This window comes from Erithacus rubecula (assembly GCF_903797595.1).
Source record: "Erithacus rubecula genome assembly, chromosome: 5".
Taxonomy (NCBI): domain Eukaryota; kingdom Metazoa; phylum Chordata; class Aves; order Passeriformes; family Muscicapidae; genus Erithacus; species Erithacus rubecula.
The window spans coordinates 41,372,435-41,392,153 of NC_136687.1; the positions used below are offsets into that span (position 1 = coordinate 41,372,435).

The window sequence follows — 19,719 nt, forward strand, 5'->3', positions numbered from 1 at the left end:
TGTTTGCAGCACATGAGCTATGTGGTATTAGAGTGCCAAAGTATGGGGATGAAATTGAGTGGTGTATAGCACATATTTTCTGTACATTAAAGCAATGAAAATACTGTTAAATAGTGCCTACTGTTGACTAAAGTTCAAGGAAAGCGGAGGATGGACAACAGTGACAGCCTTGAGTTCTGAGACTCTGCTCCTGAAAACACAGACAGGCTTGGCATGTGCTGGCCACCAGCCCATTATCAATTTTCCTCTTGCTAGACTGGACAAGATCACCTCTGAACACAGATAGGTAGCCTCAATTTCTGGACTTCCATCATTCAAACATCTATGTCAATTAGACACTATTACTAATCCTTGGAGTTTCTGTCATTTTCTAACAGAAAAATCTTGAAAGTATTAGCAAGTCTCACCTCTGACACTTCTGTCTGATAAGGGTTAATGTGTATGACTATGACTATATTAAAAAATATCTCCTAGAAATATTTGATTAGTTGGTCAGTGTACTGGCTTAAAAACTCAGAGCTCCTCTTTATCTACTTAGGTAGATAAAATGCAAATTTTGCAACTTTACTTTTCTCTCCACTATTTTATGAAGTTCATAACCATATATTGCCAATACTAAGCAATCAGTTCAGATTTTTAGTTAACTATATCATTCAAGTGGCTTAAATCTATCAATAAGCTGGTCATTAAATGAATCAACTGACCTAATTCTTAGCTACTCAAGCTAAACAACCTATAACTGATGACCTATAAAAACATCAGTATGTTAACAAAAATTATTAGCTAGAGAAGCAGAGCAGCAATTGATCACTTCTCACCAATCTGAACAGAAAGATTCACCGGCTTCAATGAAGTCTGACCAGAAATCAGATTTTGACAGACTGATGTCTGGGGAAAGTACTATGAAGCTCCTACACAGTCACCATTCAACCCTCCTTCCTTAGATTACTACTGGGAAATGTTATGCAACTGTTTAAAATAGCTCTAACCTGTGATGCTCCAGGGTAAAATCTGGATTGCAGACACTCCTCAACTCAGAGAGATTAATTTTAGACCTAGCACTTATTTCTACGGGGGGAGGGAGGGGGGCACGATGACAGCAGCATTTGTGGGGGGCAACAGCCAAGGTCTGCAGACACAGACAGAGACTGCCAAGGAGGAGCAAAAATAAAGAGAAAGGGAGACAGGATTACCTTCCCCTGCCACATCAATCGACTGTGGTACTATGGGCCCCCATGCCAGGCCCTGCATCCTGGTGGGGATTGAAACCTTCTGTCCCCTGTCATCTACAGTCGTCATCACACCGGCATCTCAGCACCTGCTCGTAACAAAAAGCAATGTGGTTTTCTGCTTTTTCCACTTCCTCTGCACGAACCAGCCCAGAATACTCAGTTATAGGCTCCTAGGAGAGCCAGCCATTCATCCCATTTGCTGGAGACAGCCCACTTGGGGGCTGCCTTTTGGACTGTAAATGCATACCGTCTCCCACCCCCACGTGGGGGAGAATAACAGCTTGAAAGCCAAAGCAGGAGGGGAGGCACTATAGAAATTTTCTTGCTTAACCACTCTAAAAAGTGACATAAAACCTTCCTGCTAGCATACATATGTGAAGTTTTGTATCTGATTTGTATTTGCATAATCTGTGGCACTGTGTGTAGATGGAAATACAAGGTAATAAAGTCAGGAATGAAAGGAGAGGAAGAGAGCAGGAGCTCTCTCATCTACAGCATAAAGGTACTTCAGCCAAGTGTGTGCCTGAAGAGCAGCTTCTGGTTTTTTTCTTCCTTCTTTTGCAATCATTGCTCGCTTGACAGGCCCAGACGGAATTACATCACTTCCTAAAACCCATCAAAGAGAGTCCATCTCCTAAAGAAATGCAGCTCAAATGTTCCCCGGCAGGAAGCAGGAAATGTAGATGTTTGGGTGCAGCAGGGAGCCTGCCGGAGCACCCCTCAGTGGGAGCTCTGCCGGGGCAGCATGTGGAGTCCCAGACTCATCACCCTGCTCTCTGCCCTGGCTCTGGCTGGAGGATCTGCCAGCAAGGGTGAGTAAGAAAGCTTTTGCTTGCCGAGGTGGGACCGCGTGTCTTGCCTGCAGCAATGGGACCAAGTTGGAGGGGAACACCCTCCAAACTGAGTACTGGGGAGAGATTTGTGGGGACTTGCTCTCTGCTGCTTTTTGCTGTGTTTACTCTCTCTGTTTTCAGTTGCTTTTTTTTTTTTTTTTCAAAGCTTTGACTTTTTTCCTTAGAACTATCCCCGAACAGCAGCAAACAAAACAACTCCTACATTTCCTAACTCGTAGATGTGAGGGGAACCGGAGGTTCCATGTTGACCCATTAGGCATTTCACTTCTAAGTTTAGTTATTTTTTGAACTTTTTAAAACCCCACACCCATATCATCAGTGTTTAGTAACAAATTTAAAGGCAAAGCACTGTTTCCATTCAAAACGTGGCTGCCGATTTCTGCAGTCCCAATGCACTGTAACTGGTTTAACAAAGGAACAGCTGGTTGTGGAGACAAATATTTTGAACTCTCAGCTGCAGAAAAAACTGGTCGGTGCCATGGACTTAGGTTCTGACTCTCTGGAGAGAAGAACTATAAGTGGAAAAGCAGCTTGTGACAAAAGGCTGAGGTAGGTGCTGGGGTGTTGCGGGGACTCTAGCCTGTTTGAAGGGGTCGTTGGTTCCTCTGGCATTTTGGCAGCCAACGACTGAACATGATGGGCAGCTCTTGTGGAGAAACCTTGCTGAGGTAGTGCTTGTAAGCCTTTTGATGTCAAACAAATCCCTGCCAAAGTGCCTTGGTATGGACTAGAAATGTTTGCTGCCTCTGTGTTGCTGTAGCAAGTGGCAGCTTTTCCCTAGTGAAAGCAGGGAAAGAATATGGTCACTCTCAGATATCCCTGGACTTCTCTTAATGTCCTAAAATGCACTGCTGGAATCAAGGTTTTGGTGTGAGTGCTTTTCCCCTGAAAAACAGTACTATAAGCAGGGTGTAGGACTGGGCTGCAGGCTCCTGGCATGCTGCTGAGCTGCTTGCACTTAGAAGAACTGCTAAACTGTATGAGCAAGCTAAGTGAAGTATAAAATGGTTTGGGTTTGACTGTGTTGCTACAGCTCAGCTGCATTGCAGACGTGTTAGGAAAATATGCTGCAAGCATTTAATGTAGCTCAGAATCAAAACAGTCAGAGGAACAAAAATCCTGCCATAGGCAGAGCAAAACAGAGGTCCCAGGCAAATGGAGGAGAAATGCCCTTCTCTGCAAATGGGCATTAGGGTCTGCAGGGAGCACCAGGGAGATGTCACACACCAGGTGCGTGACACTCACCACTTCTTACCAGTAGGTCCATCTTTAAATTCTGGTTGATTTTGGAATGGTTCCTCTTTGGAAGTGAGTCAGTCCTGCCACAGCTCTCCCCAAGCCCTGTCAGCTCTGATGCTATGGAGCCAATCCACAGTCATAGGGGAATGGGAGGAGAGCACCCGCCTTTGCTCCCCATACAAAGGTGGTTTTTGCTTATACAATCAGCTACAAAATATACCTGGGGGATTACTCTGACAACAGGGTGGGATGGGGAAGAGGAAATTAAACTGGTGGGGGGAAAGTTTATGTAGGGCTTATGTACCCCACAGGCACTGGTGGGACTGGAATGCCTCCACTGAGAGCAGCCCCCCAGGGAGATCCTTTGCTCTCACCCTTCCTTGCTTACAGATCAGCAGGGCAGGACCTTTAAGAGAGCTTTTTCACCTTTTGCCATACACAGCCTTCACCTTTTAAGTGGTCTACTGTCTAGAGACCATTTACAATATAGGCAAGCATTATATGATTAAATCTTGCAGCACAGACAGATTAAAGCCCTTTTAAGTCCAGTTCCCATATCATGTCAGAACCTTGCAAAGGCCTAGCCTTGCCATTTTGATTATGATTTATTAATGGTTTTCTCCCTGTGATGCTACAATAACTCTAATCCAGTAGGTCTAAGAGCATGCTGAGGTCTCAGCTCTGGGTCCTGGCCTTCTTCCAGCACCATACTGAGGGGATGTTGGGATTTGCACGAGTTCCCTTCCCCTTGCTTTAATGCATCAGGAAGCCCTACAGGTAACAGTGTAGTGCATCATCTCTACTGCAGGGGATGGTACTCACTGCCCAGCCTTGCAGAAGCCCTGAGGACCTACCTACATGTGTGTGGTGACCCTAGCAACAAACACTATAGGAACACACTCTGACCCTTGCGTTATTTCCCAGTCTTGTCTGTTTGGTGAAACATGTGGGAAATTGCAGCATAAGTGGTGTGACATGGGGAGCAAGAAAATTTGTGAGAGAGAGGAACAGTAAAATATGTAAGATTGCCAAGTGGAAGAGCTGGGGTGGTTGCAGGTAGTGCTTTACTTTGTCCGTGTCTCTGTGCAATCATTTTAAATTGTCATTCAAAGGAACACTGCTATCAAAGATCCAGATATTCAGCAGCTTGTACTACAAGCACAGGCAGTGATTCTCCTTGGCAGGGGTGTCTTTTAGGTTGCCTCACCTGAAAAGCTAAGGTCTCTAAGGGAGTAATAGTTTTGACCTGTTCCCCCCCTCGAGTAATGAACTGAGAATGGGTTTGAACCTGTTACAATCACCCGTTAAAATTTTCATTTTTTGGATTTGTTGCATTTTCTCTTTCCAAAGTGCAGTGCCCTAAAAAGCAGATGAAAAATCCTTTCTACTAAACACATCTCCTATATATATTTACTTCCATTCCTCCATTTTAGCCACACACATAAACATTCACTATTTCATTCAACTGCTTCAGGGACATTTCAAAAAATCTCTCATCTACACCATCAATATTTTTGGTCAGTGGCACCAGTCTCTTTTCCCTCAAGAGGTTTTATGATAGCTGGAAAGCTTCTGGAGCTTTTGAATCTTTAATTTCAGTCCCTCCTGAGAGCAAGGAGCACTAAGAGATTTGCATCACAGTGAGGTTTTACGGGTATCACAGCTGCAGAGCTAGAAGGCTATCAGATTAAGTAGAAGCAACTAAACACCTAAATTGGTCTGGAAAGCCTTTAGTAGTGGGGGTGAGTAATGAGACTACAGGTTCACAGTTTGACTCTAAGATGTGTGACTGAATTTGCAACACCTCATGTTAATACAGCACTTCAGTTGGATAGAAATACTGTGAGGAAAAGCCGTTTCCATCTCGTATAAATGAGCCTAAACAGTTGTTTGCTCTTTCAGGTTATACCTAGATAACACTTTCTAAGCACCTCGTTTTAATACAAACTTGTCTACAGATTAGCCACCCTGAAATGCTTGTGCTCCCTCATCAGAAGAGTATATGCTCCTAACAGCTAGCCTGCAGGCTTTTAAGGATTCCTCTTCTAGCCAGACTCACAGGTGAGACCTGCCACAACATGCACCCAGGCAAGCCCTGGCCATGACAAGGAACAGCCCTTGTTGCAGCAACCTGAAATGTGGAGAGAGGAACAGTGCAGGAATGAGCCAACCAATACATGAGAGGATCATACAGACCACATGGAGTGGTTGTGACTACGTCACCAATGCAATGTGTGTGTGGAGCAGAATGATAAACGATATGGCTACTTTACTCCAGCTTTATAGCCTTTTCTTGTTCTGTCACCTTCTCACAAGCCTTCCTTCCACTGAATTTTATAGCTTATGGGAAAGTTTGGAGAAATAATATTTTTCCTTTCAAACTAGTAAGCCTGGCTATACCACTGACATAGCTCTTTCTTTTTTTTTGAGCTCATTGTTTTTTCTTCTGTCAATAGGCACTATAGTGTAATTTGAAAAATTCCCTTGAGAGAATGGAGTCTTTGAGTCTGATGGTAAGGCAGCAGAGACTGATGGTTCTACAACAAAATGGAATGTGTTGACTAGCAGCTATTTTCTTTTGCTATTTTCCTTGGCCTCACATCCAAGTGAATTCAGAAACCTGTACGCCTGCTTACTTCATTAGGAAGCCCATATCACTGCCTCTGAGTGCTCTAGCAGAAACCTGAGGTAGAATTGTTGCAACAACAGAAATGCTGTTTGTTTGATTAAGACATGATTTTTTGGAGTTCAGTCTGTAAAACTGCTTGGTATGTTCAACTACCTCTGTCTCCCATGAAAAGCAGATTTGAGAGCACCTCTATAACTCAAGCAAAGTCTATCAGTGATCCAAGCATATTTTTAAAGTAAAAAACATTGAGTAATTCCTTTACACCATGGAATCTGTGTACAGGGACGTAGCTTTTTCGTAATTTGTAAGAACTGTTAACTGAACCTTTTATGAGATGCTGCTAGTGCTTGCTGAAGTATTTTGGTCCCTTGAGTTCTAAATTCTCTAATACCTCAATTGTGGAACCCTGCAAACTTCCTGACTTCCAGCTCCAGCTTCTTAGCTTCCAGTTCCAGCTGTGCTCACATTCCCATCATGGTGGGATGCAGCTGCATGTCAGCCCCTCTCCCTTTTTCTCTTGAAAACTTGGAAAGTAGCAATACAAGCTGGGATGATGCTGTGATGTGTTCCCATCCACTTCTCTTAACACCAGGAGAAGTCACCAGCATTCATGCCCCAGGAGGTCCAGACAAAGGTGAAGCCCATGTGGTTGTTGCATGAGCATTTGCTCCTTGGACAAGATGTGCAGAGGCATGAGTATGGATGTTGGAAGGTAGCCAACAGCATGAGTCTGGGCTCAACAAGAGAAAGGGCACAAGCTTTGCAAAGTCGAGCAGATATCTATATGGTCACATGTGACTTGCTCTTTGTTACACTCCACTGGCATTGCTTTTCCATCCTCAGGTCATACTGTATTGTAAGATTCCCATCTGCAGGGAGCTAGTAGATGTCAGCAAGATGAAACCCCAGCACAGCTGACAAGACAATTCATGGTATAAATTATCACTGCAAATCTGGCGTGGAGAAAATGTTTGAACAGCACTTCACAAAATCTCCAACTTTCAGATGTTCTGCCATGCTCCAAACCTCATAATGCCCAGCTTTCATTCACCCCACCAAATAGTCACCCTGATCAGCTGCAACACAGCCTACTTGCTATTGTGAACACTTTAAATTGAAACCCTATGAAAAATAGCAACTCTCTTGAGGTCTACCACATGTGTCCCATGTATCCTGGGTGGGTGGCTGTGGCAGGCGCTAGAGCCTAGAGCTAGGTGTTAGTGAAAAAAATATGTGGCAGTAAGGTAACTCCCTGTGATTTGCCATTTTCTTTGCCTAGAGACAGCAAAGGTAATTCCATTTCACACAGAGACAAATTATTTGAAGTCTGCTTCACAGTTCAAAACCAGACAAAGTTGCAGAGATACTGGAAAAAACCTCTCTTGGAAATCAAGCACAGCATATACTGCAGTTGAAAGTTTATCACTGCAGTTAATGAGGTGTGACTTCTTTGCTTTAAAGCCATGCCATGCTTTAGACATTTGAAAAATTCATTTTAGCTCTACAAATAAATGGAAAGGAAGGTATTTTCTGCATACCCTTTCCCTGTTTTAAGCAACAGGCTTGTCCCTCTCAGTATATGAAGTGTGTCATGCTTCAAGGGCAATGGCTGGAGGAGGAATATGAGGCAAGGTCATTGAAGAGGTTCAGTGAGGCTGTGGTGGGCTGTCAGCTCTGCCTGTGGTACAGTCCATCATGCTACACTCTGCAGCATAGACATCTCTTTGCAGCGCCTCGCCTCTCTGCACAGCAGCAATTGAAGTTGAGTGGCTGCAGGCCCTGGGAACTACAAACTACCTTGGAAAAGTCAAATGTCCAAACTAATAAGGGAGAGGAGCTTTCCTTCCTGTCCTCTGTGACAAGATTAAGGACAGGCAGCAGATAACGGAAAGGGGTGGAGCAGCATGCACTTAAGGGGGTCATTACCTGCAAGGGAGACAGAGAAAGTGTTTTCTCTTGACTGAAATACTAAATACAGAACAGACAGAGAGACCATTGTTACAAAGTGCTTTTCCACAGTCGAGCTATCATTTTCATTGTCCTATTGTGGTGCAGGAATCTGGTGACCTTCACAGTATTCATTAAGTAATCAAATTCTTTCCTAGTTTTTAGGAAAGGATGAAACAATCAGATGCCTGTGTGATATGTGCAGCATAAAAATCTATATAAAACACTGAATGCTGTCACACTCAATTAATTGTATTCATCTGAAATTGTGTTTCCTTGCATACAGTCTTATGAAATACTCATCTCCTCTTTGAGACAAATCTGGTGGGAGAGGAGATGCTGCAGAGTGGATAAAGCAAGAGATAGCACTCTAATCCTAGTTTTTCTGTCTCACTTGGCATCCCTGGGAAAGGCAGCATTCCTGTCCTTCTGATTTCTCATTTGTAAAATGCAGATGATAACTACTCATCTCCCAGGGCCATTATGAAGATTTATGTGTTTGCAAAAGCATTTAAAATGCTAAGTACTTTTGGTTCCAGTTCTGTGAGATTGGAAATGCCAGGAATGAGGTACTGAAAACCTTAAGCTCTTAGTAACTCTAGTGGAAACTCTGTCTGCCCAACACTTTAAAAGAACAAGGAGAAACATGTAGTTGCAAAAGTCAAGAAATCTCATCCTGCTGTATTTCATAAAATGGGATGTGCACTATGCCGGTTTTGTATCTGAAAGGGCAGATAACATAAAAAAACCCTCATAATTTAATTTCCAATGCTAAGAATATTATTGAAGGTATTGCTATTGTAATTTAAAGACTGAATTGCAAGAATTCAGTAAAGACAGATTTAAAGACTGATTCTTGCACCTTTGACTACAACATGATTTTTGTCATCAGTATAGAATACAGTATCAGAATTTGCTGTACTTCTTTCAAACTTTTAAACTCTGTGACAGTCTATTGTTTCTTACCTAAACACACAAAAAGCACTTGTTTCACTATTACTGACACAGCAATTTTAGCCACTTTTCTTGCAAAATGCATGATAAATGAAACCAGAACTGAGATTGAAGTTCAAACCCTCAGTCTTAGCACTTATGGGGAATATCCAATACTGAGGCTTTTCCACACGCTCCTTCAGCCAGCCTGTAGAGTCAGTCAGAGGTACAATTAATTGGATATGTATACAGTAAGGTTCTCATGTTAGCAGCTTTTGCATTCTTCAGACTTCTTTTCACCAATTCTGTTTTTCACAGTGAGACAAATTAGTTAAATTTGAGAAAGGCACAGAAACAGGGAGATGAGTGAACCAAAGGAACTGATGAACCAGGGATAATGGTCTCCCTGAAGGCAGTACCTAACTCCTTGAGCAAGGGGAGGGACATATGTATCAGGACTGAGAAGCAAAACAGGCTGGTGTGGTTTACTGAGAAGCAGAATAATTTCACATTCGAGCAAGACCAGATGCCAACCTGCAGGAAAAGAAGTCTGTGCAAGGCAGCTGTATGCAGACAGGTGACACGTGCTGACATGTCCCAGTAAAAGTCAGCTGAAGAACATGGTCATGACTGGTAAGATTTTGTGACAAAGTTTAGATATAAGTTTTACATCCGATGTCCAAGACTTCCAATCTGTGTATGGGGCATCTGCTGGGGTTTTAAATACATCAAATGGGAAGTAAATGCTAAAGCTATGCACTGTGACTCACTGATAATACTAATGAAACCCTTAAAATGTTAAGTTGTCCTCATATATTTGACAGACCCTGGCAATGATGGATCAGGAGATGGATTGACGATCATACCCACTTTTACAGCGACACAACTTCCTGCTATGGATCCTTCGACTGTGGATGACCATGAGCCAGTACTTTTAACTGCAAGCATTACTGAAAGCAGCTTTGAAACACAGAGTTCTCAAAATACTGAACTGAATGCTGTGAATGATGAGGACAGCCTAGAAGCAGAACAGCCTATCTTGATATATGTTGTTCCTGTGGCACTGCTGGTCCTGCTGATTTTGTTGATCACTCTTTTTGTAATGCATCATAAAAGGAAAAAGTCCAAGCAAGGTAAATTTGTCTTCTTGTGCATCAAAAGGCTGTTTCTAGGATGTGTTCAATATTAACATAACATAACATAACATAACATAACATAACATAACATAACAATATAGCATAACATTATTTTGAGGCATGCAATGTCGCATTTAGGATGTCCTACTCTGATTGTGGTTGCATGTTTTACAAGTAAGAGAGGGATCCTCCCCAGCCAGCAGTACCTGGTCACACACCTCTCCTTGGGCAGGAGCTACTTCTGCTTCTTGGCACCTCCTGTTCATGCTGCCACACCCATGGGAGCCCTGGCACCAATGTCTGGCTCCTAGAGATGCTGAGAATGCTCAGGGATGTAACTGTAGCTGCAAATGTTTGTTCTATCTTTATGCTCAACAACTTTAGGCAAGGTGAATTTAATGTTTCTACTGGCTGTAGTGCCTGCAAGGTAAAGCTTCTTGGAACTTAAATAAAATAAGAACAAGAAAATTAATTTTAAGGAACAATTACAAGAAATCCAGATTCCATAGAATGGAAGCTGCTATGAAGACATCACAGCAAATGAGCTAAATCGGACTGCCTGGGTGCTGCGGCAGGGTGAGCAATGCTTCAGGAAGGTGCCATGATCTGTTAACAAGGGAATTGGTAACTTGGAGTGTCAAGCCACAGGAGAATAAACTGAGGTGTCATACTAAAACCACATAGTTGGCAAGTGAAATTCTGAGATGGTCGTATCAGTGTCTTTACATGGTCAGAGTGCAGCTATCGACTCATCAGCCTGCAGGCAGTGCAACACATTCAATACAAATTTTAAGTCAAGTTTTCAGAGCATTTTTAGGTTGCATTTGCCTGATTACTGGGTTTCCCTCTAACAAACTATGAATTTGCAACCAGGCACCGAGTTACCTGCCTGATTCTGGGTGATTGAAATGCAGGTACACTCTTTAAAGGTTTAGGAAATGTGGTGCCTTTCAGGAACACAATCCTACATTCTATACCCTGTGCCAGCCTGGGATTTTGAGCATCATCAAGGCTGGGGTAGATGGCTCTGTGGTTCTGGGCTGGCTCTGCAGTCCAGGAATGAGCAGGAACAACTGGGAGGTATCATCCATCTGCAATAATGAATTAAAAATTATGTGATTTAAGACAGGTTTTTAGTGTAATCTGTAGCAGAATGTCCCAATGCTTCCAGTAAATATTTTTTTTTGCAGAAGTGGTTCCTTTTCAGAATACCATTTCCCTCAGCACATCTGCCTTGTCCTGTCCACTGCAACACCAACACTAAACTTTTTCACAGCATGGCTGAGCTAATAATGAAATGCTTTTAGATTCAAAATAATGAGTTCCTCTTAAAATTACAAGCAGGGTAACATGTTTTGTCTTTCATCTGCAATTTAGTTTTTATGCCTTTTGAAAATGCAACCTGTTTTGCTTGCCCCTATTCAAGGCTTGCATGCAGTCAGGACCCTGTAAATACAATGGGCAAATCTAATGCAGAACTATGACTAATGCAAAACTACTTCTTTTGCAGATGAGCTGGGAAGTGAAAATGTAAAAAGGTAAGTTTTTAAAATATAATTATTTTAAAAAAATATTTTATTCTGACCTTTATCTCTTTCACTGCCTCTTTTAATTTAGCTGTACACTAAACCCATTACTTTTTGCCATCAATTGAAACAGAAATCTCAATAGGTAGATAAAGTGATTTCAGTACGTGACTGAAGTGTAAGACTAGAGCAGAACAAGAATTAGTAATGCCTGAGGCAAGGGCTGTCCCACAGACACCCACAGCTCTCACTGAGCTTAGGCACCTCCTACTCCATCAGCCATAAGAGGTACAAGGTGCCCCACAAGCAAAGGCGACCTGTTCCCAGGCTCATCACAGGCTTTTGCTATTCAGAATAAGCTCTGTGTCTTGCTCTCGTTTGTCAAGTTTATCTTCATACTTAAAGGTGAGGCAGAAAGGCTTGCCTGGCTGCCACAGGAGCAATGCCTTAGATGTTGGAAAATAAGACAAGTTGTGTGGCTCTTATCAGAGTAATAACTTCTATTTTTAGCTTTTATTGACCTCCATCTTGCTAATCATTGCTGAAAGTTCATGAATTGGCTCTACGAGATAAAAATAAATGTTTTTTTTTACTAAAAAAAGTATTTTCTATCCTATGACTGCAGGAATGATAAGCAGAAGGAAGCTAAGCAGAGGCATTTAAATAAATGCAGCTCTCATGACCTTTTCTTTTGAAGTCACTGCAAATGTCAGTCACAGCTATGATTAAACTTTAGGCCTTCACCTTTTAACACTGGAGCAATCGTACTTCTGTCGTGTTCCAGGAGGGCAGGGACAAACGATCTTATTTTTTTAGTTTTCTATTTACAGTGTATACAGTTTTCAAGAAGCTGCAGTGATCCTATGCTCTGGCATATCTCTGGCTGCACTGAGTCCCTCTGAGTGTTATGTCTCAGCTGGCCTTACCTCTGCCCAGGACTGGCATCTCAGTGCTCCTCCCTTGCACCTATTCGTAGCTCCATGGTTCACACCCATTGGGCTGACATCTCATCAGATTACTGGGCTAGGATGGCTTTCTAGAGTTAATACATGTGTCTGGAATTACAGGAGAGTCATACAAAATTGCTGCATTGTAAATTATTTGAATTAAGCACTTTGTGTAATTCTTTTTTCCCCCTTTCTTCTCTCAAGCCCTATTTTTGAAGAAGACACACCCTCTGTTATGGAGATAGAAATGGAAGAGCTTGATAAATGGATGAACAGCATGAACAAAAATGGTACACGGTAACACCTCTACTCCATACTCTATCTCTTGTCTGCTGACATAGATCCCATGCATAAGAAATCAATGGAAGGTGTTCTGTATGCGCATCACTGCTTTACCTACAACAGTTTTAGTGCTCTTGACTCCCTCCTAATAAAATAACTGAGCAAATGTCACGGGTAGATTTTTTCAGAGGAGTATTTTAGTTTGTGTGGGAGTTATTTTTAATAGGTGATAGAATCTCATAAATGTTTTCAGTTTCCAGTAGGTATTTATATTAAACACACTTATAGCTGTGAATGTTATTTATATTTTTAAATACACATTTTAATGCTAAATGCCAGTTTCTTTGAAGCATCTAGTTCTTTCAGTCTCCAGAATTTCTGCACTTCTGTGCTCGACATCGAGGTATTGTAGAAAAAATACGCGTTCGTGTATATATGCAAGTGTGTCCACTTCTGGGCCCCTCAGTTTAGAAAGGATGTGGAGATGCTTGATCATGTCCAGAGAAAGGAAACAAAGCTGGAGAGGGGCTTGGAACACAAGCCCTGTGAGGAATGACTGAGGGAGCTGCGGTTGTTTAGCCTGGAGCGAAGGAGACTCGGGGTGTCCTTATCACTCTCTACAACTTCCTGAAAGGAAGTTGGGGGTTGGTCTTTTTCTCCAAGCAGCAACTTGGAGAATAAGAGGACAGTCTTAAATTCCGCCAAGGGAAATATAGGTTGGATATCAGGGAAAAGTTTTTTATGGAAAGAGGGATAAAGTACTGGAATGGTTTGCCTGGGAAGGTGATGGAGTCACCATCCCTGGATGTGTTTAAAAAAAGACTGGATGTGGCACTTGGTGCCATTGTTTAGTTGAGGTGTTGGGGCATGGATTGGACTCGATGATCTTGAAAGTCCCTTCCAACTTTGTGATTCTGTGATTGGCTCATAGTTCAGACCCCCATTTATTTAAGACTGCTGCCAGGAACCTATGAATATGCCCTCCCCTCCCTTGCAAAGCTATTAGCCCATGGAACAATTAGAACATGCAGTAACTACTAGCAGCAGCATCTTCAGCTTCCTTCTCAATTACTTATAAGTACCTTGCATTTTTCCGCCCATTTTTCTTACAGGTGAATTTCAAGTCAAAATCTCTAATCGTCTGCATTGTCCTTCCAGGGTCTCCTCAAAAAATGCAGGTCTTTGGTAAGCCGTGAGTTAACCAAGGCCTGATTTTGAACCATGAACAGGTTTGCACTGGCTAGGAAATGCTGAAACACTGATATTTCTTTCATTTGTCTGACCTATTAGGCATGCTTTGTTTTTCAGGAGATAAAGCTCTTTGGAGCATTTGCATTAGCACAGTTCTCCACATGATAAGGTTTTGACCTTTGTGGTCTGTAAGCTCTTGTAGAAAACATGCTAAGTGGCAGTAGTGAAAGAGAGGCATTAAGTGTACTACATGGGGAAGAAGTGGTGTAAAATATAATTTAAAATTTTGTGGAAAGAAGTGAGCAAATATTTTGCATACTTGTGTGTGTGTGTGTGTGTGTGGGTGTGCGCGCGCGTGTGTAAGTGTTTCCTAAACTCTATCTCCACATTCCAAGCTGGACTATATGGACTATAAAGCATAGCTACAACTGTCAGCAGTGGAAGATTAACAAACTACTCTCCCCGTGGCAGCATGTAGGAGACAGTCTTCAAAAGCAGATTGTTTGTATAGGTGTAGATAAAGAACTGGAATATATATCATAAATAAATTGTGGGAAGACCTATCAAAGGAAAGGAAGTGTAAGATTTATGTTATGGGCACCATGCAGATAAAATGCTGCAGAAATGCATCTGCAGATCTATATTCTAGAGTGACTGCAAGATAAAAGTTGACGCATTTTTGAAATAAATGTAGAACAAGTGCCAAGAGTAACTATAGTCCTGTTTCTTACCCTTTTCCAGGTGACTGTGAATGTTTGCCTACTGTAAGAGAAGAAGAAAAAGAATCAATCACCAACACAAGGTCCTTTAATTCATTATATTATTTGAAGAAATATAGTCAATGTAATTTTAAAATAATTTTTTTTGTATGTAATTATAGAATTATTCATTGGTCCATATAAGTTTTAAAATTTTATATATAGAGATTTTTACTTCAACTTACACTAAAGGTTTGATGCTCTTATTTCTAAACAGGTCTCTTCCCATAAAACTGCACTATTAAATAATCTTACAGTTGTAAAGTGGTGCAAGACAGACAACCAGATGGCACAGATGGAGTTTCACTTACTGGTCAGATTTTGATCACAGTTTCCTAAGGTGTTAATATTAGCATTCAGCATAGCACTCTTCACTGAAGGTACCCTGTTGTCCTCTGCCACCTGGTGCCTCTAGGTTCTGGGGAACCACTTCCAGATGTTTTGGCTGGAGCTGTCACCTGACTGACTTCAGCTGGAGCTGTGACTGGGACTTCCTGGTGCCCCATTGCAGAACTCCCCCAGAGCTGGCACTAGTTGATAGTCCAAGCAGAGATCCCAGTGGGATGCAAAACTGCAATCCCAACAGCTTGTAAACTTAAAATCTTTCTGGTTGGTTTCCTCAGGATTTTGGCCAGAGCTCCTAAATCCCTCGCAATTTTCCCTAATTAAAAATTCTGGTTCTTGTTCCAGATGGAAACAAGAGGCTGTACATTGCTCTTGCCTGCACCCTTGTATATCTGCACCCTTGCATTTTCAGGAGCAAAGCAGCTTCACAGGATGATAACAAGCAAGCCATCTTGTGTGTCAATAAATCCCTGGTGTAGTGGAAGCTATGATACAATCAGCCAAGGCCAGGAGCAGGGAGAGGACCTAGGTCTTCTATTTCCCATGGCATCAGATAATTCTGCTGAACATGCCTCTCTGGCAGAATTGCACCTCCTGCTGTAGACTGTCATAATATTCCAATCCTCTTTTCTGAATTTCCTTGCTCAGGAGTGAAATAGGGATGTTAAATCACCTCTACTGCAGACTTTGCAACTCAGTTGCTCCAAAACTGCATTTTCAGAGGAACTTTTGAATAGGGTTTGTCCACTACAGCCACTTGTATATAAAAGGTTTCTTTTTACACCTATTGCAAGTGAAATCATAGTTGTCTTACTTCAGTTTTGTTTGGGAAAAAAAATGCTTTGATCCTAGGTTCCTGGTGCAGGCAAGCACATGAATTTTACTCTTAGCAACTGGAAAAGATCCTGGATTTGTTAGCCAGCTGGGTCTTCCCTTCCTGCTGCTAAGTGATAACTCAGAGCAGGAAGAATTGTGCTGCTGCACAGCAGTTCTCTAAAAGCAGATTTGCTGAGCATACCACTGACTATAGCTGAGATATATGCCCCTGAATTGTAGAAAGGTAAACAAATGCAAATACAAAAACAGGAGATTTATCTATAAAACATTCAGAGCTGATCAGACAAGGGATATTAGTTGAATACAGAGTGCGAGATTCATTTTAAAATTCTGAATTAGTGCATTGTTTGAGAAAAATTATTCTAAAATTAGGGTAATTTGTTTTTTAGATTTTATTGATATTTCAATATGGGAAACACCTTGCGGCTACACTAAACAGATGTTGTGTTTTCTTGCTTCATAACGATGCTCAGGGGTTGTTCATCAAGACTCAAATGTCTTGAACTATGAACAATTTTTATACAATTTTGAAAACATATGAGATAAAATATTTCAATAATGACACTTCAACATTATCTGAATTAAGGTTGTTCCAAAACCGCTCTTCAGAGTTAGTGAATTTTTAATTAAAAATTTTTGAAAGTTTGAAGAACAGAACTGTATGGCAGCAAAATATTTCTGTGTTGAGTGTTTCCGTTACTCAAGCTACTTCTTCAAATTTCATTTCACATGAAATTTTGAAATATGCTTCATTTCAATGTGAAAAAATATCTGAAGTGGTGGGATTTTTGGATAAAGAAACAAATATTTGCTTCCTGTTTATTTGCAGTTGAACCTTATCAGTCTAATATCTGCTGCTTTTCCCAACCAAATTCTTAAATTTATAAGTAATGTCAGACAGAGAATTACATACAGATCAATAGATTTTTTCAGCAGCTCTTTTGAGCAGGGAAAGTGAAAGACTAGGAAATAAAATTAAACAAAGCTATTTTTATGGCAAAATTTGTACTCATGAGCATCAAGGCTGCACATTTGTACATAGGAGGCAACATATGACAGCCTGGGATCCCTGATAGGTGGAGGTCACCTGCCCTGGCCTTGTAGGCTAAGTTACAAACATATGTATATATACATTTTCAAAATTTATATATGCTTTTCACAACATATATTTGAATTAAAACCTCTTTGCCTTTGAAACCTACTGCTAGAATCCTGAACACAGAATTGCAGAACCCCCTCTAGCTGCCCTGGGCAAGGGCTCCCATCCTGTGCATGCAGGAAGGAGCAGGCAGTGTGTGTGGGGACAGCAGGCAAGGGCTGATGATCTGTGGAGCACAAGGGGGTAAAGACCAATTACTGCTTCAGGGACTTTTACTGTCCCAGAAAAATAAGTGCAGCCTGTCCTATTCACAGCATGGGTTATTGTAGGGGGTGGAGGACAACTAATCCCCCTATGCTTTATCACCTGAGAGGTTTGGTTTGTCTTGGGTGCTGCTGGGAACCCTCCTAGTCTTTCTGTCTAAAAAAGGATGACACCTTCTTATGGAGAACCTTCTTTGGATGGAGGGTAAGTCAGTACAGAAAGAAGTACTGAATTCCCAGAATGTTTTTCAATTTGGCGAGAGACTTAAGAAAACATAAAATATTAAGATTTTTTTTTATGACCAGCTCTTTTAGGTTCAGAGGTGGTTTAAAACCCTGCTGTTATCCCTGCTGACTGAATTCAAATCAGCCAATATAAGATGTCACATTTTTTAACATTTGCATGAACCAAACATTATTAAGACAGTGCTAGGGAGCAGGCCACTTGGGCAGAAAGCAGTGGGACAAAGAGAAAATGCTTCTGTTATGAGGCCAGATGTAAACCAAAACTTCAAAGTTATCCTCAGCTGTGGGAAGAGAGCAGGAGAAAGGCTCTTCTGGGCAGCCACAAACCATGAGGCAGGAATCAGAGGAGCCCTCGCTGCCAGCACCAGTTCATCCATTGCATAAGTGGAAGACTTATTTTCTGGTAACACCTCCTCATGGACTCTAGAGATACTCTCACGCATTTTTTCCTGCTGGGACTCAATAGTGTGACACTGTTTTTTTTTTTTTTTCCTTTTCCACATGTACACAGTGATGGTGAATCATGAAGTCCTCAGGACAGCAAAGAACTAGCTAAAGGGATGCAGCACACAAACTAATCATCTCCCAGATATTGGAAGAATTGCGTTTAAATATAATTCATCTCAAAAGACCAGAGAAGCAAATGCTTTTGTTGTGTCCTGATTCATATGGTCTTCAGAAAGGAAACATCACCAAGGGAAAAGAAGAAAAGAAAAAAGAAAAAGAAAAAAAAAGAAAAGGAAAAGAGAAAAGCACTGTAGCAAGTTTAAGGACTGCTTTAAATTATTTTTGCAGTGGGATTCACCACAAATCAAGAGAAACTTCTTTTTTACCCCTTCTAAAATTTCTCAAAGTAGCCCATATTTCCGTCTAGTTCTGCAGTTGTGTATTGGGCAGCACTTAAAACAAATTCTTTCCCAGATTTAGTGGGTTACTTTGTTTTGGTTGGTTTTGTGGTTGTTTGTTTCAGTATCCGTGATTCTGGACTACCCTGGTTTGGTGGATATGAAGCTCATGCCTATGCAATATTTATTTCTCAATTTGCTTTTTCTAATCAGTGCACTGATTTGCACAGGACTGTTGTTGAGGAGATACCAGGCTAGGACTGACAGACCAGCTCTGAGGACAGACAGGAGGTGAAAAACCTCTCAAAGAAATAGCCATAAGTAACTGCAGCCCACTGAAGGCACGGACTCTGTAGAGTGCCTTTTGGTTTTCAGTTAAAAGGCACTGTAGAAGTGAAAATATTATTTTGTGACTGCCTTTCAGTTTGTTATTGCCACGGATGAACACACTGGGCTAGGTCTCCCTCCCCATGTAACTTTTCTCCCTGACCAAGGCTGTTCTCTAATCACCTACTTCAGGAATATTCAATTTAAAAGCATTTATTTTTTTAAAAAATGAGTGAGATTGAAAAATTGAGCAATTTAATAGTCACATTAAATACAGATTTAGATAAGTATGTGTTATGCATAAGTGTTTGGTCAAGGTTTTCAAATGCAGGAGGTTTTCTGCTGCTTCTGTTTTCAAATACGGAGCCTGCAATATCTGAAAAACAGGGATTTCTAAGTGTGCCCAGTCACCTTTAGTTACGATGGAAAAAAAATCAAACTCCTGTGATACCTCAAGGTGGGAACAGAATGTTGTCACTGTGTCCATTGATTTTAAATAGCATGTCTCTTAGGGATGTAGCTTAAATATGTAACACACATAAAGGTGAATTCCTGTCTGGGCAAATCTTCTCTTGCCTTATTTAAAATAGCAGATTCATATCCTACCATACCTTATATCCTACCTGTCTGTGGCAGTGTATATTGATTGCAGCTTTTCTAAAAGATGTAATTTGAAACCTAGCCAGCCTGTAAGTAGACAATTTCCTGGGTGAGAATCCCACCTCGTCTATTGGACCCTAAATGCAGATGTATCACTGGTTGAGGAAATGAGCGACTGAAATGATAACCAATCACCTGTGTGTGCCTGGGAAAATTCAATAACCGTATCTAAGGGTGCTCACAAACAATAAAGTTGCTTAAGTCTTTGTCCTGGTTTGAAAGGACAGGTGTCTGCCAGTAAGGGCAGAAGTTTCCCTTTGGAATAGAGACTTTGGTTCCACTCCCCTCCCCCAAGTATTATGATTGTTTGAATCAAGGACTCTGAGGTAGAGATAAGGGGGGTGGGAATAACAGCTCTTTTACTAATATATCTAACTATACCAACAGAAAACAATAACAGTTAAAATTGCTAACAGAACGAAA

The 19,719-nt window shown here is 41.4% G+C and overlaps 1 protein-coding gene across 1 annotated transcript in view; it reads left to right on the top strand.

The window, feature by feature from the left end:
* TMEM154 (transmembrane protein 154) overlaps positions 1 to 19,719 on the top strand; it is a 52,438-nt gene that overhangs the window by 9,697 nt on the left and 23,022 nt on the right. Inside the window, 6 exon segments of the mRNA XM_079305477.1 lie at positions 1,815 to 1,952; positions 1,955 to 2,044; positions 9,659 to 9,967; positions 11,481 to 11,508; positions 12,648 to 12,733; positions 14,658 to 14,718. Coding sequence (XP_079161603.1) covers positions 1,916 to 1,952; positions 1,955 to 2,044; positions 9,659 to 9,967; positions 11,481 to 11,508; positions 12,648 to 12,733; positions 14,658 to 14,718 — 611 coding nt within the window. The 5' untranslated portion in view covers positions 1,815 to 1,915.